General features: G+C 40.5%; 1 protein-coding gene and 1 long non-coding RNA gene across 2 annotated transcripts; one reads left to right on the plus strand and one right to left on the minus strand.

Annotated features, from left to right (window-relative positions):
* Window positions 1-4,252: 4,252 nt before the first annotated feature.
* LOC108441447 (interferon alpha-inducible protein 27-like protein 2A) lies at window positions 4,253-6,669 on the minus strand. Its single transcript, XM_017720979.2, has 5 exons — window positions 6,534-6,669; window positions 6,370-6,399; window positions 5,231-5,392; window positions 4,510-4,621; window positions 4,253-4,397 (listed from the first exon to the last, which is right to left on the minus strand). Exons 1-4 carry the CDS (start codon window positions 6,541-6,543, stop codon window positions 4,518-4,520), a joined length of 306 nt encoding a protein of 101 aa, XP_017576468.1. The 5' UTR covers window positions 6,544-6,669; the 3' UTR covers window positions 4,253-4,397; window positions 4,510-4,517.
* Window positions 6,670-6,716: 47 nt separating this feature from the next.
* On the plus strand, window positions 6,717-9,408 carry LOC119263505. Its single transcript, XR_005130313.1, has 2 exons — window positions 6,717-8,289; window positions 8,388-9,408. It is a non-coding gene; the product is annotated as an uncharacterized LOC119263505 (long non-coding RNA).
* The last annotated feature ends 4,857 nt before the right edge of the window (window positions 9,409-14,265 follow it).

The raw sequence follows: 14,265 nt of genomic DNA on the forward strand, positions 1-14,265 counted from the left end.
AAGTGTGAAGCTTTATACGAAAACAATAACCCCTTTAGGTGCTATATGGAACCATTTCCAAAAGTGTTCTATACAGAACGATCTACAGTACATTCTCCATCAATTTGCATAATTCTTTCATGATGCAGAGAACTGTGTAATGGTAATGGTTCTTCGAGTGCTCACGGTTCTATAGGATACTTATAGAAGCATTTTATTAAATTATAAGAACATTTTTGAATTTCTTTATTAAATGTCATTAAATCAGTTAAATAAGTTGTTTGTAAACATGTTAAATGATCTGTTTGCACATGTTTAATATGACAGTAACACATTTGTGTAGTTTCTAGTGGGAGCTGTTATTACATAACTGGATCCTTATTATTATTATACATGATTTATTTGAACTGCAGGCTTTTTAAAAACTCACCTTTCATCTGAGTCGTGTGATGAGGCTGCAGGCTTGGTGGGTGTGGTCGACTGGCCAGAGGGGCTCCTGGACTCAGACTGGGTTCTCTTCCTCAGCTGCTCTTCTGCAGTGAGAACCGCTTCCATCCCCAGAGTGTGAATGAGAGTCGGCAGGAAACTCTTCACGGCTGATTTTTCCACTGAGATCATGATGTTTGTGCACAGTGAGGCAAACTCAGCCTTTGATCTCTGCTTGATTAATCAATAAAGCAATAATCAGCTACATGTTTCAGGATTTCTATTTTCATTTTGAAGCACAGAACAAACTAAACATGAACACGGTTCCTGTTTAAAAGTGCAGAGAGGTTCTGATTTCGGTACTTCCTGCATGCGGAGCATCGCTGGTCAGAGCTGTCCACTCCCTACAACACAGTAAACAGATCATTACATTACTGCAGTAAATAAGAAAGAAATCAACCAGAGGAATTCATCAATAATGAATCATATCCTCATAATCAGAGCAGAGAATGAAGCTGAAGAGCAGAGCAGAAACTTACTCATCACTCAGACCGCAAACGATGTCCAGGATGTCCTGGAAGCATTTCAGCTTCTCTGGAGGAGGGGGGTCCTGTGGGGGCTTCCCCAATGTGTCCTCCACGGTGGTTTTCGTTCCTGGTTGTTTCCGCACATGTTTGCGCTTTCCTGACATTTCTAGAGATCAAATCATCATCAGACATTTATTAATATGTGAGTGAATAATTAAAGGCACAAAAACAAACTGATCTAAATACACAGTTACATATTATCATTGTTTTCATTATTATTACAGTTATTAAATAAATATATTTGTGAGCTTTCTTCATTTAAAAATGACTGTACATTAAATATAATAATGTAATAATATAAACCAAATATTATCAATGTTATTATGTAAAAACGTAACAGGCATTAAAGTTATTAATATAATTCATTATTAATGTTATTATTGTTATGGTAACACTTTCTCTGAATGTCACATTTGTAAGCATCTATAAACACATTCATAATATGTTATAATGCATTCAAGGCAAATTCGAATAATTATAAAAATGCATTACACGTTATAGCCATCCTTATTATGCAGTATGAATGGTTAACATAATGCATTATGAGCACTGTTCATAACTAATTATAAGCGCTCATAAGCTGTATTAGTCTGCTCTAAGTAAAGTGAAGCATACTGGACTAAAGCCTCCTCCAGGGTTCAGACTGAGGCTTCAAGTTGAAGAATTTACTGAAGGATTTACTGAAACACTGAAACATCCACAATAAAGCTCATTACAGGCTTCAACTGTGTGAGTTTAAACTAGAGCAGCATCAGTGTTTCACCCAATGTGGGAAAGTCAATGTTCACCACCGTTAGCCTGGCACCAACTTAAAACTGCTTACAATGCATTATAATAAGAAATCATAACATATAATAAACATAACTACAAAGTGTAATTCAGTGTAATTGATCTTTATACATGTTTATTCCCATGTTTTTAATTCCTTTTGAACGTATTACAACCTGTTAGAAATGTGTTTATAGATGCTTACAAATGTGACATTCACAGAAAGTGTTACCGTTGTTATTATCATTATAACAAATTCATATATTTCACAATATTATTAGGGATAATATTATACTAATATTGATCTATTTGCCATTGTTTAATTAGTTTTGGCTCAAAACGAGCTCCGTATAAAGCCTGCATTCCTAACGAGAACCAGAGGAACAGAAACTCAGCTCACCTGTAGCAGCTCCTTCTCCTTCTGTTTATACCCTGCCGAGCCCCCATTGTGACATCATAGCAGGAGTCCGGCTCCCGCTGTCACGTCACAAACTGTGACATCACCGGAGGCTCGCCTCCTCGTCGTGACATCATCGCTCCTTCGCATTCCATGTGTGTCTGCAGTGGCACTTATACTGAAAAAACACCCTGCTGGGCGATTTTGATACAAAACAAACAACGTAAACACCAATATAACCAGCAGAATCAGCTCTTTAACACCACAGAAAACCACTTACACATGATTCTGTTATTAAAATCACACATTTCAACACATTCCTGTAAAAATAGAGACACACAGCATGAAATATCATTTTTAATGCATTTTACAAAAAATAAAAATCGAAAATAACGAATCACATTCCTGACCCTCAGCCACCTAATAAACTACACAGCTTTAAAATGAGCTCAGAGAACAAAGGAATCAGGAGAGAAATTCAGCACGCAATAAACACCAGCACAGCTTTTCATTACTGTTAATATGTATTCAATCATTTCAATAAAAAAAAGAGTCATTTGTTTGTCCATAAAATATGCAGCATGGTCACGGGCGTTGCTAGGCTGTTTTTTTTGTGTTGTCTTTAGGCTCCCCAACAATGTTATTTAGCCCCCTTTCCTAAGTACAGGCACATTACTGGTCCAAATCATATGCACTTGTTCTCATTCACAATAGACTGTAATAGCAGGGCGCAGCCTGGGGCGCTGCCTCTGCTGGACTACCACAGACTGACTAATGCAACATTGAGCCAGTCATAATTTTTTCCATTTGAACCAACAAATCTGACACTGACCTCCCAGTCAGAGTGTTGAGTGTCTGACTGTGTGTCACTCAACTTATTCGCATAAGGTTTGTCCAGAAGGAGAGCAGAGAGACCAGGGTGTGCATCAGCGCTTTCACGTGTCAGTTTCTCATGTCACAATTCACTTCAACTTCACTGTCATTATACAGTACAGGGTAGTACAGTATAACAAAACACTATCAGGCTACTTTCCCAGTGCAGTAATAAAAGATGCATAGTAAACAGTGCAAAGACAAACGACAGTAGAAGACAGACCAAATGTGCAGAGTCAGTAGGTCCAGGTGTCGAACGTAGACAAGATGTGCGTAGGCGAGTGTTATAGGCGTACTGGACGTATAGACAGTTAGTGCATAGTCAGATATTCAAGTGTATCAGGTATATAGACAGAAATGTGCTGGTGAACTGCAGTACAGTACAGTCAATGCAGAAGTACTATTGGTAAAAAAAGTGAGCTGTGTTTGATATAAATGATCAAAAAATTCAAATAAAAAAAGGCAAACCATTTTGACGTCACCGTTAATGTATAATACTGATTAAAATGTCAGCCCTTCCACCTTAAAACACCGTCCCGCGTCTCCGTTCTCCACAATGAGTTGCGTAGTGAACTGCTCTTCACAAGCTCAGGACGGGATGAAGCTCTGCACCGACCAAAACTAGAGCTACTTTCATCGCTGTGGCTCCTGATCCTGAGAAAGGCCTTTGTGTTAGTGCGCTCACGGTTCGCCGTCCCACCAGCTCAAATAGAGACGGGAGCTGGTTCACCTTCTCCTATTGCTGCTCACTGAAGCGAAAACACACAGCTGTACTGGAAATAAGCGGGCAGCGTCGCCGAGAGCCGCAGCAAAGCGCTTTTGGAGAGAAGCTGAAACCAAATACATGCTGGATGGAATGAAGGATTTATATATTCTCTTCTTCTCATTGACCAGATGATGTATGTTCATATTTTCAGGTCAAGTTTACGTCACGTCTTCTGTGAGTTTATTGGCTGACTGTGGAGCAGAAATCTGATTAGTGTCTGACTCGTGGAGACCCAGAGTTTCCCCATTACATCAGTACTCAAGGGCATGTGAACGTGTTGATCGGATTAATGACAAAATCAGATTTCCCGCAGGTATTGGATCATTAAGTGCGTGTAAACATACTATAGTCTCATTTTACTCACTTTCCAACAGCATGACGCGTTTTCCTCTTAATCTGCTTAATCTGCTTAATCCACTTTCACTGAATGTGAACACACTGAAGAAAAGAAGACACTGTTTCGATCACTGTTTTATTAGTGCGGTGACACAATGTGAGGTACAGCACACATTTTCCTTCATGTAGATCAAAGACGTCAGGTTAACATGTTACCATGAAACTGTCTTCAGAGGATCCATTACCTCGCCATCGAATTATGTAGCTGTGGAAGCAAAAATGAGAAGCAGACAGAGACACAATGAACTTGGGGCTTTTTAGATTACGGAAACATGATAGTATAGAATATCACGTTATTTCACAGAAAGGCTTCTTACTCCACGATTTAGGCTGTGCTGTTCTGTGCGATAGCTTCTGCAATGGCTCCACCCACCACACCTCCTAGAGATGCCATGGCTGTTGTAGCAACGCCAGACAAGCCGGCTGCCCCTAAACAGGAAAATACCCAGTGTAGATAATCCGTTTTTTCACTCTCTACAGGTATTTACACTTTTACAGTGGTGTGTTTGTGGTATTAAAAGGTACATATAGCATAATTATGTAGTTTTCTTTACAAAATCAATACGAACACAGAGTAAAAAATCCCAGAATATAATGCTAAAAAGTTAGATACCAGTGAATATATCGCTGTTGTCGGGAGAAAACCTCGTATCTTTACAGGACTTTACAGGAGAAAGAATAAACCTACTGGAGTTTTAATGTAAGTCAGTGGAACCAGACGTCTTTCTTTTGGTCCATTCATCATGAAAGTCACACACGATGTAAAGGACAAAAGGTCCTTTGAAATTCTCAAAAACTGAAAAATGACAAAAATGGAGATACGAGGTTTTCTTCCGACTGTAATGATGAGGAGTGAGTAATGATGAAGAAGATGTAACACAAAACATACTCTGTATTCTGTATTAAGTGTGTTTTGAGTCAGTTGAGCCTGTTTTTCAAATGCAGCAGATATTTATTACATTAAAAAAACACCAAAGTGTTGTTTTAAGCTGTGCAGCTAGCTAAAAAAACCTGTGAAACTCCCTCCTGCCATCTTACCAACAGACTGCAGGACGGCAACAGCACTGCCAGCCGCCACCCCTCCACCATTAGCCACAGCGGCGGTAGACATCATCCAAGAGGCGACGGATCCTGCGGCTATGCCACCGGCTGTGAAACCCGCTGCTGTCAACACAGCTGGGGCTAATGCCACCGTTCCAGCTTCAGACACACAGAAGGATCCTATTTAGCCTTATCAATTTTACTGAGCTATCAACAAAGCAATAGTTTTGTAAAATAAATCTAATTTACACAGTTTCCCTGATTTACCCAAATGTAGACTCGGTATCTTAAGTTTGCTTCATTGTTTTGCACTGGGGCTTCTGTACTGTGGGCTAATGTGGGTAATTAACCTTGTGCAAGAGCACACCTTATTTGTTGAGTTGTCATGTAACCTCAAAACAGACTTAAGTAGTTTCTGACAATTTATTAAATGTCATCTTGTATAAAAATGGATAAAAGTACAGACCAGGTTTTAAGATAACTTTTAAGATAACAGTGATAACTGATAACAGGTGGTTGGTTAGTGTAGTGGTTAACACCTCTGCCTTCTACGCTGTAGACTGGGGTTCAATTCCCCACCTGGGTAACCACCCTACACTATACCAATAAGAGTCCTTGGGCAAGACTCCTAACACCACCTTGGCCTACCTGTGGAAAAAATGATCAAATTGTAAGTCGCTCTGGATAAGAGCGTCAGCCAAATGCTATAAATGTAAAATAACAGAGGCATACAGTGCCAGAAACCACATAAGCAAGCCTGTTAAAGATTACCACCCTCTCACGGTTTGAAGTAAGTGTGACAAAAGAGGGAAAGAGGTCGAGTTATAGGGTGTAAAGAACCACAGCAGCTGCTGCTGGAAGTCACATCATTCTCCAATTACACACATAACAAATTTGAATTCTGGCAAAACTCGCTTTACTAAACGGGTCTCGATGTGATGGATAAAGACCTGTTCATCAATTCAAACTGCGAACACTGAACACTAATTATAGGTAGTGTGAAAACTGGGATAGAGCAACAAACGGAGGCCTGGATTAGAAGGATGTTCTAGGAACAGTATCGCAGCAAATCTACTGTACAGAACATGTAGATTTAAAGACCAAAACACAGTCTGATGAGCAAAGATAAAGCCCACCTGCTCCTGCTGCCACTCCTACAAGGGTTGCTGTTGAAGAGAGAAGGATAAGCAGTGTTAACACACTCATTCATACACTATATAACTGTCATTCATACACTATATAAATGCATTCTTGTCGTATGTGTGTTGTACAGAGAAAGCAGCCGGTGTTCTTTACTTACCCCAGTCCATTGCTGTCTCTAATGATGCCAAAGCTGGTTCCCACTCCTATTTAACTGCATCAGTGGGAGGCGCGAGCCTTCACAGAGAAACGAAACTTAAACAGATTCCGGTTTGGAGCCGGAACCTTTGTATTCGCGTGTTCTAGCACGCCTGTAAATCTGATGCACAAGCGACATCCGCAAACAACAACGATGGACGACGCAGCCGCTTCTCTTGGTCCACTGAGGGAAACTTTCGGTTTAAAAAACGTCCTGATGGGACTTTCGAAAAGACGACTGTTGTGTGCAAGTTGTGCAAAAAGGAGTTTGCACATCACCGAAGCTACTCAAGCCTAAAATACCATCTCAATGCAAAACATTTTGCAGCTAGCAAAGCTGCCCCCACAGCTGATTACAGCGCCCCCAGCAGGGGTAAATAACCGCCCCCACCAGGGGTAAATAACCGCCCCCCAGCAGGGGTAAATAACCGCCCCCACCAGGGGTAAATAACCGCCCCCCACCAGGGGTAAATAACCGCCCCAGCCACCCACACTGGACCAGGTGACAGGTTTCAGGGCCAAAATAAGCAAGTCTACGTCTGAAAAATGAAGCAAATCCTGCTAAATGGATCGCAACAGACTGTAGACCGCTATCGGTGGTCGAGGACAGGGGGCTACCGTCTGTGTTAGATGGCGACATCGGACCCTGCTCACGAACTAGTAGGGAAAACCATGGCGGGTAAGATCAGGCAGCTTTATGATGAAGTAAAGCCGTCAAAACAAGACATATTGAATGCAGGTGATTGTGTTGCGCTGACAGGGGACCTTTGGACTTCCTCAGCAAGTCTAACTACCGTGGCGTGACCGCGCACACAGTACGCGGCGTTAACAAAGTATGGCCATCAGCATCTTTCGCCCTCACTGTAGAGAAAGTCAACAGCAGACATGCAGAAAACTGCGCAGACCATTTTTTCAGTAGCTGAGTCCTGGAAAATTGAGCAAAAGGTTACAACAGTTGGCACCGATTGTGCCAGAAACATGATGGCAGCAGCAAGACAGCTCCCATTTCAGCACATGCTGTGTGTTGCGCATATTTTGCAGAGATCCATCACTGTGTGCCTGGAGAGTTGTGGACTTAATGATGTACTAGCAAAGTGCCACAAGATTTCAGACACAGTCCAGCCAACACAATGGAACTGTATAAATTGCCTAAATTTCCTTCGGGATCAATAAAGTATCTATCCATCCATCCATCCAACTAAAGAGCAAAGGGCACCTTGACCAGGAAAATGAACCCTTAATCCAGGATGTTTCCACAAGGTGGAACTCCACACTGTTTATGATCCGTCGTCTTCTCAAAAACAAAGAGGCAGTAAAGGCAACTCTGGACAAACAGAGGCACACACTGATCTTATTATCGGCATGTCATGATTGTCCTGTCCATGTATTCGTGGTTTGGTTTTGTAACTCCGCCCCTGATTGTTTTCACCTGTCGCTCGTTGCCCCTGTGTATTTAAGCCCTGTGTTTGCCCTTTGTTTTCGCTGGTCGTTATCTTCTCGTCGTGTTGGTGTTTGCCGTATCCACCTGTTTTGTTATGTCAGAAACTCGATCTGTTCGTGTTGGCTATTTGACCCTGGACTGTTGTGACCCTGATTCTGGATTTGCCCTCAATAAAAGTCACTTACCTCCGCATTTGCGTCCGCTACCTCGCTCCTCGTTACACAGCAGCAGAGTGGACAAAACTAGAGAAGTTGGCAGCCATCCTTGAACCATGCAGGTCAATGGAACAATGTAAAATATTTTCTAAATAATTATTGCCTAAATTGATCACTGTAATTGATAAACTAATTTCTTTTTATTTCTTTCTCACTGTAGACATGTGACTGATCTTCTTGGTGGAGAGACGTACGTCTCATGTTCTGCCTGTCCTACGATTCCTGGACCACACTATGAAGGTCTTGGATGAGGATTCTACCTACATTTTGAAATTCAGGAATGCCTTCATGAAGGACTTGTCAGAGCGGAAAGCTGCACTTAATTATGATTGGCTCACAATGGCTACAGTGCTTGACCCTCGCTTTAAGGACTTAAAGTGTCTTCCAAGAGAAAAGCGAGAAGCCGTGTGGAAAAAGCTTGAAGAACTCCTTCAAGATGGATCTATAAAAGCTACCTGTGAGCCCACAGATGAGCCACCAAAAAAGAAAGGCCTCTTGTGCTTTTCTTCTGACTCTGACTCTGACTCTGATCATGTAGGGTCTAATGCCTTGAGCCTCTATAAAGCAGAACAGACCATCAGTGAGACAGACTGCCCACTACAATGGTGGTCAGCACATGCAGGGGCACATCCACAGCTCTCCACTCTGGCTAGAAAGTACATATCAAGCCCTGCCACTTCTGTCCCATGTGAGAGGGGGTTCTCACTTGCTGGGAACATCATCCAGAAGAAAAGAGCAGCCTTAAGCTCTGAAAATGTGAACAGGCTCGTTTGTCTCAGTAACTGGCTCAAGGAGAAAAAGTAGCCTCAGTGTTACATGTTTTGGTTGTACAAAAATATTGCAGGTTGAATGTTGTGTTAAATTCTATGCTCTTAAATGCAGTATGTAGTTTTGCCCTAATTCGGTTGTTACTTTAGAAATGGCACTTTAATTTTTGTTTACACCAGATGTTAAACTCTCACGAGTTGCAATATTGTATAGTTGTTTTATTTATTTTTAATTTTTACAGTTCTGTACAAGAAATGGTGCTATGATTATTGTCTAATGTGCTGTTTACATTTATTTATTTTTCAAATAAGTTAAACTATCAGGGGTTCCTGAAATACTTGAAATCTGAATAACTATAATAGCACCAACACTTCTGTTGGTTTAATAACAATAAAAAAAAATTAAAAAAGCAATAAACGTTTGTTGTTAAGAATATACGTGTATTCATTCCAAATTTTAGTAGCAAAATAATTTTTGTAATTAATTGCGATTAATTAATTACAAACCCTGTAATTAACTCGATTAAAATTTTTACTCAAGTCCCATCACTAGTAATTACCATTAACTGGCTACTTTATTCAGCAATAACTAAACTTAATAACAGTGCAATGCAATCATTTCCATATTGCCCAAACATTGTAAATCTTGTAAAACTGATGCTGTTTTGAGGTGCAACACAATACTAGATATGTCCATCCATCCATCCGTCCATCTATTTTCTAAGCTGCTTCTCCGTCACTAGAAATGTGCACTTAATAAATTACACCACCTTTCTGCAGCTGATTCTCATCTATTTTTGTATCCTTATCCTAATTGATCTTAGCTGAGCCTTTTGATTTCTTCCTGCAAGCATCAACTTGGCTCACACGGCTTGCTTCATGCCTAATAGATTTCAGACACTTTATATCTGTTATCACATTATAATCAAGTACTGCTCCTGCTTTTCATGGTGTTCCCCACGGGTTAGTATTGGGTCCCCTTCTTTTCATCATTTCTCCTCTCATGATGGGACATATGGAGCATTTCAACATTGATTTCTGTTGTTATTCAGGCGACACCCAGCTCTGTATATCTACTTGGCCTAGGGTTACTTTCCTTCCTTCCACCCTCAGGTTCTTTTAACTGGATCTAAATGTACAATATCTAAGTTATCTGATTTCAATAATTATCACCAACATGGCTCACAAATGTTTTCAACCCATGCCTAACAGATAGGAAACATTTTATATTCATTAACTCCTTAAAATCGACTACTGCTACTGCCTCTCACGGTGTTCTTCAGGGGTCAGTAGTGGGTCCCTTTTTTTCCAGCATTTCTTTTGCCGCATTACAGCACTGATTTTCAGTGTTATGCAGTCGCCACCCAGCTGTATGTCTATTCGGCCTACAGATACTTCCCTACTTCCATCCTGTCTTTTAAAGATAAGAAATGGGATAACTCACAATTTTGAATATGGACGTTCAGGTTATCAGATTTTTATATTTCCTTAAATGATAGAATCCTAGACCAGGCCTGTTCCTCTCAAAGGCTAGTAAAGAAAAATTGGTGAACACATTTGTGTTGTAACAGTGATGTAACAGAGGAGTAAGTGTGAGCTTGAATTTCAATCAACAAAACTAGTCCTTTTTTATTTGAACCCTGACCATTTACAATAACAATAACATTAACATTAACACTGACCAATAGGGTGTATATATACAGTCACTGTACAGACAACACACAATACTGAATATAATGACATATAGCACAACACTAAACACATTACAGAGCAGCACATTTCTACACTTTAGACCACTCTAGCCAACACTTGGCATTGCTTGGCATTGATCTTAGGCTTGTAGGTTTGAGCTTGCTTGGTGAATCTGCATGGTCTGCCGCTTCGTGGCTGAGCTGTTGTTGCTTCTACAGGCTTCCACTTCACAATAATAGCACTTACAGTTGACCAGGGCAGATCTAGCAGGGAGACGTTTAATGAACTGACTAATGTGGTATCCTATGACACTGGGAGAACTTACAAGCTAAGAATTTCATTGAACAAAACTAGTCAACATTTTACATGAACCCTGCTACATTACACTGACGTAATCATGCCATGTGTCATAATGTTTAATGTCATGATGGCTAACTAGATTAGACTAAGCAAATAGTAGCATGTGTCATGACATCAAGCATTAAGACATCGGTCCTAACGAATTGCCCTTTTCACATTTCTGCATTTTTTTCTCCTGGAAGTAGTCGCTGCGGGTTAACGCTACTTTCACTAGAGCTATAACAATAACAATGATGGTGAGTAGAGCGAGTACAGCTCACTCAAGCGTTTGAGCTTGAAGCAAAAACAACCATATCTTAGTTTTAGTGGTTTGCCAGCTGACGATGAGCGGATGAAAATGAGTTTGTGCAATTAATAGGAATCAATTTTCAGAGATAAGAAATTGCATAACAGTTTTAAATATGGACGGTCATTAATGTTCATTTTATCTGATTTTTATATTTCTTTAAATGATAGATACAATCCTAGACCAGGCCTAATCCTCTAAAGCTAGTACAGAAAAATTGGTGCACCCATATGTGACATAATTAATTCATTCGTTCATTTTGTTTTAATTAAGATACTCCTGTGTTGTATTGAGTATTGAGGTTTTGAAAGGTGCATTTAAATAAAATATATTAATACTACTACTACTACTACTACTACTACTAATAATAATAATAATAATAATAATAATAATAATAATAACAATAATAAGCTGGACTCTGGCCTTTCAGGACCTGACCCAATGACCATTGATATATGTATTTTCTTGTACTTTTACTATAATATATCAGACAATATCTGCTTAACGTTGGTGCTGGAGGGTCAGGGTGTCAGAGGTTGCACACTGCGTTCAGTCCAAATGTTAAAACAAAGGCTAAAGGTGACGTTTGTAGAAATGTTTAGTGTTCTATGTCATTATATTCAGTACTGTGTGGCTGTATCTGTACTGTGACTGTATTTAGAACATTCTTCTGTCTATTCTTGTTTACATGGTCACGTCTGGCACACCTGGCACTTGTCATGTATAGGCTGAGCCTAATCTCAGCATCAGCCCTGCTATAAAACTGCATCAGCCCAGTGTCTTACAGGCCGACTAGGTGTCTGGTACCTGCGCGCAAACGAATAAACTTCACTTGTCCAGACATACAGCTAGTCCCCCGGTTAAATTAGGGTTTGGATTCTTCACGTTTTGTGGTTGTTGTTAGAGATTAGCTGATAAGTGGAGCTATTCTGCATAAACGAAACTAATCCCTCCCAGATCAGAGAACAAACAACACAATGAGCCCATGTATGTTTCTGTTTCTGCCTTGGAGACAACCCCTCCTCATTCCAAACATTCTATAGAAGCAGGTATGACACCATACTTTGCCTTTATGTGGGTCATTATGTGGTGAGTAATGTGACAGGGTATAAGTGAGAGTTCGCTTGGTGAGTTTCTGTGGTCACTGCTTCGTGGCTGAGCTGTTGACGTTACTAGAGACTTCCATTTAACAACAATAGCACTTACAGTTGATCAGGGCAGATCTAGCCGGGAGACGTTTAATGAACTGACTAAAGTCGTATCCTATGACGCCGCATCACCTGGGAAAACTTACAAACTAAGAAATTCAGCATTTCTTTTGACGCATTGCAGCATTGATTTTCAGTGTTATGCAGTCGCCACCCAGCTGTATTTCTATTCGGCCTACAGATCCCTCCCTGCTTCCATCCTGTCTTTTCGAGATAAGAAATGGGATAACTCACAATTTTGAAGATGAACGTTCGGGTTATCAGATTTTTATATTTCCTTAAATGATAGATAGAATCCTAGACCAGGCCTGTTCCTCTCAAAGGCTAGTTAAGAAAAATTGGTGAACACATTTGTGACACATTAATGTGTTTGTTTTGTTTAAGATAAAAGTTCTTGTATCAGCTTCCAGAGGCAGTTTGGAAACTCTGGTGAGTGACGTAACAGAGGAGTAAGTGTCATAATGTTGATAATGTTGTTAATAATAAGGCTACCTAGATTAGGCTTAGCAAACAACAGCATGTGTCATGGCATCAAGCATTAAGACATCAGACCCAACGAATTGCCCTTTTCACATTTCAGCATTTCTGTGCTTCGCTGCTTCTGGCAGAGCATTAACAAGAACAACACTAACAAGAAAACAAGAACAAGGACCAATAGAAGGTCTAGAGCTCACTCAAGTGTTTGAGCTTGAAGCAAAAACAAACTTATCTTAGTTCTAGTGGTTTGTCAGCTGAGGATGAGGATGAGCAGAGGATCACACTCACCCACTACACGGCTTCTTCAGCCTGCTGCCATCAGGGAGGAGACTGCGGAGTCTCCGGGCCAGGACCAGCAGACTGGGGGATGGCTTCATCCACCAGGCTGTCAGGATGCTCAACTCTCTGACTACTTTGCACCCCTCTGCCCCCCCTCTTCTGCCATCCCACCCCCCCCTTCTGCCACTCCTAGTTTGCCAACTAATTTACTGTTAGCGAGCTGTTTCAACACCTCCAGCTACAATGGCTTATCCAGCGTTTTGGTTAGTTATTTTAACCTCCATCGATTTATCACTCTGACGACGTCAGCGGATGTTATTTTACTCTAACAGCTGTGAGGAAATTTTCCACAAAGCATTTATATCCTTTATTTAGTGTGGACTCATTTTGATGTGGGTTTGGTTCTGGACACATCTTTGAATTTCAATCTTGGCAACTATGACAAAGATGAAGTGAGATGCTTTTCAGTGGTGAGCACCTACATTTCTAAGGTTAATAACGCTCCATAAGGCAACAGCAGAACTTGTTCCACCCAGCATTTCCGTTTCTTGGGAAAAGGGTCTGTTGTTATGGTAACCGGTAACATGGTTATGTCAGTGTGCTGTAGCAGTGTTAAATAAGTAGTGTCACCACAAGCTGCTAGTGCACTCGAGCTGATCACACCCAGCCCTGCATGACTGACCTATTTGCTAAGGAATCAGTCACATGGAAATATTTCCACAAGCAGGTGGGGTGTTGTTTGACAGCTAATGGGTGGTACCAGTCCTCACACGCAGATGCATTATAATAATTATGAGCCATATCATTTTAGTCATCTGACTTTGACTATGTTTTAACCCCTTAAAATCCCAGGCTTTTTACATACTACAGCTAATTATTCAGTAACTACAAGGACTTCACTATATAATGAGTAATGTCTGTGTAATGTATGTGTAAAAATATGTATATATGGAGTTTATTCAGTTATTT

This window comes from Pygocentrus nattereri, chromosome 5 (assembly GCF_015220715.1).
Source record: "Pygocentrus nattereri isolate fPygNat1 chromosome 5, fPygNat1.pri, whole genome shotgun sequence".
Lineage (NCBI taxonomy): Eukaryota > Metazoa > Chordata > Actinopteri > Characiformes > Serrasalmidae > Pygocentrus > Pygocentrus nattereri.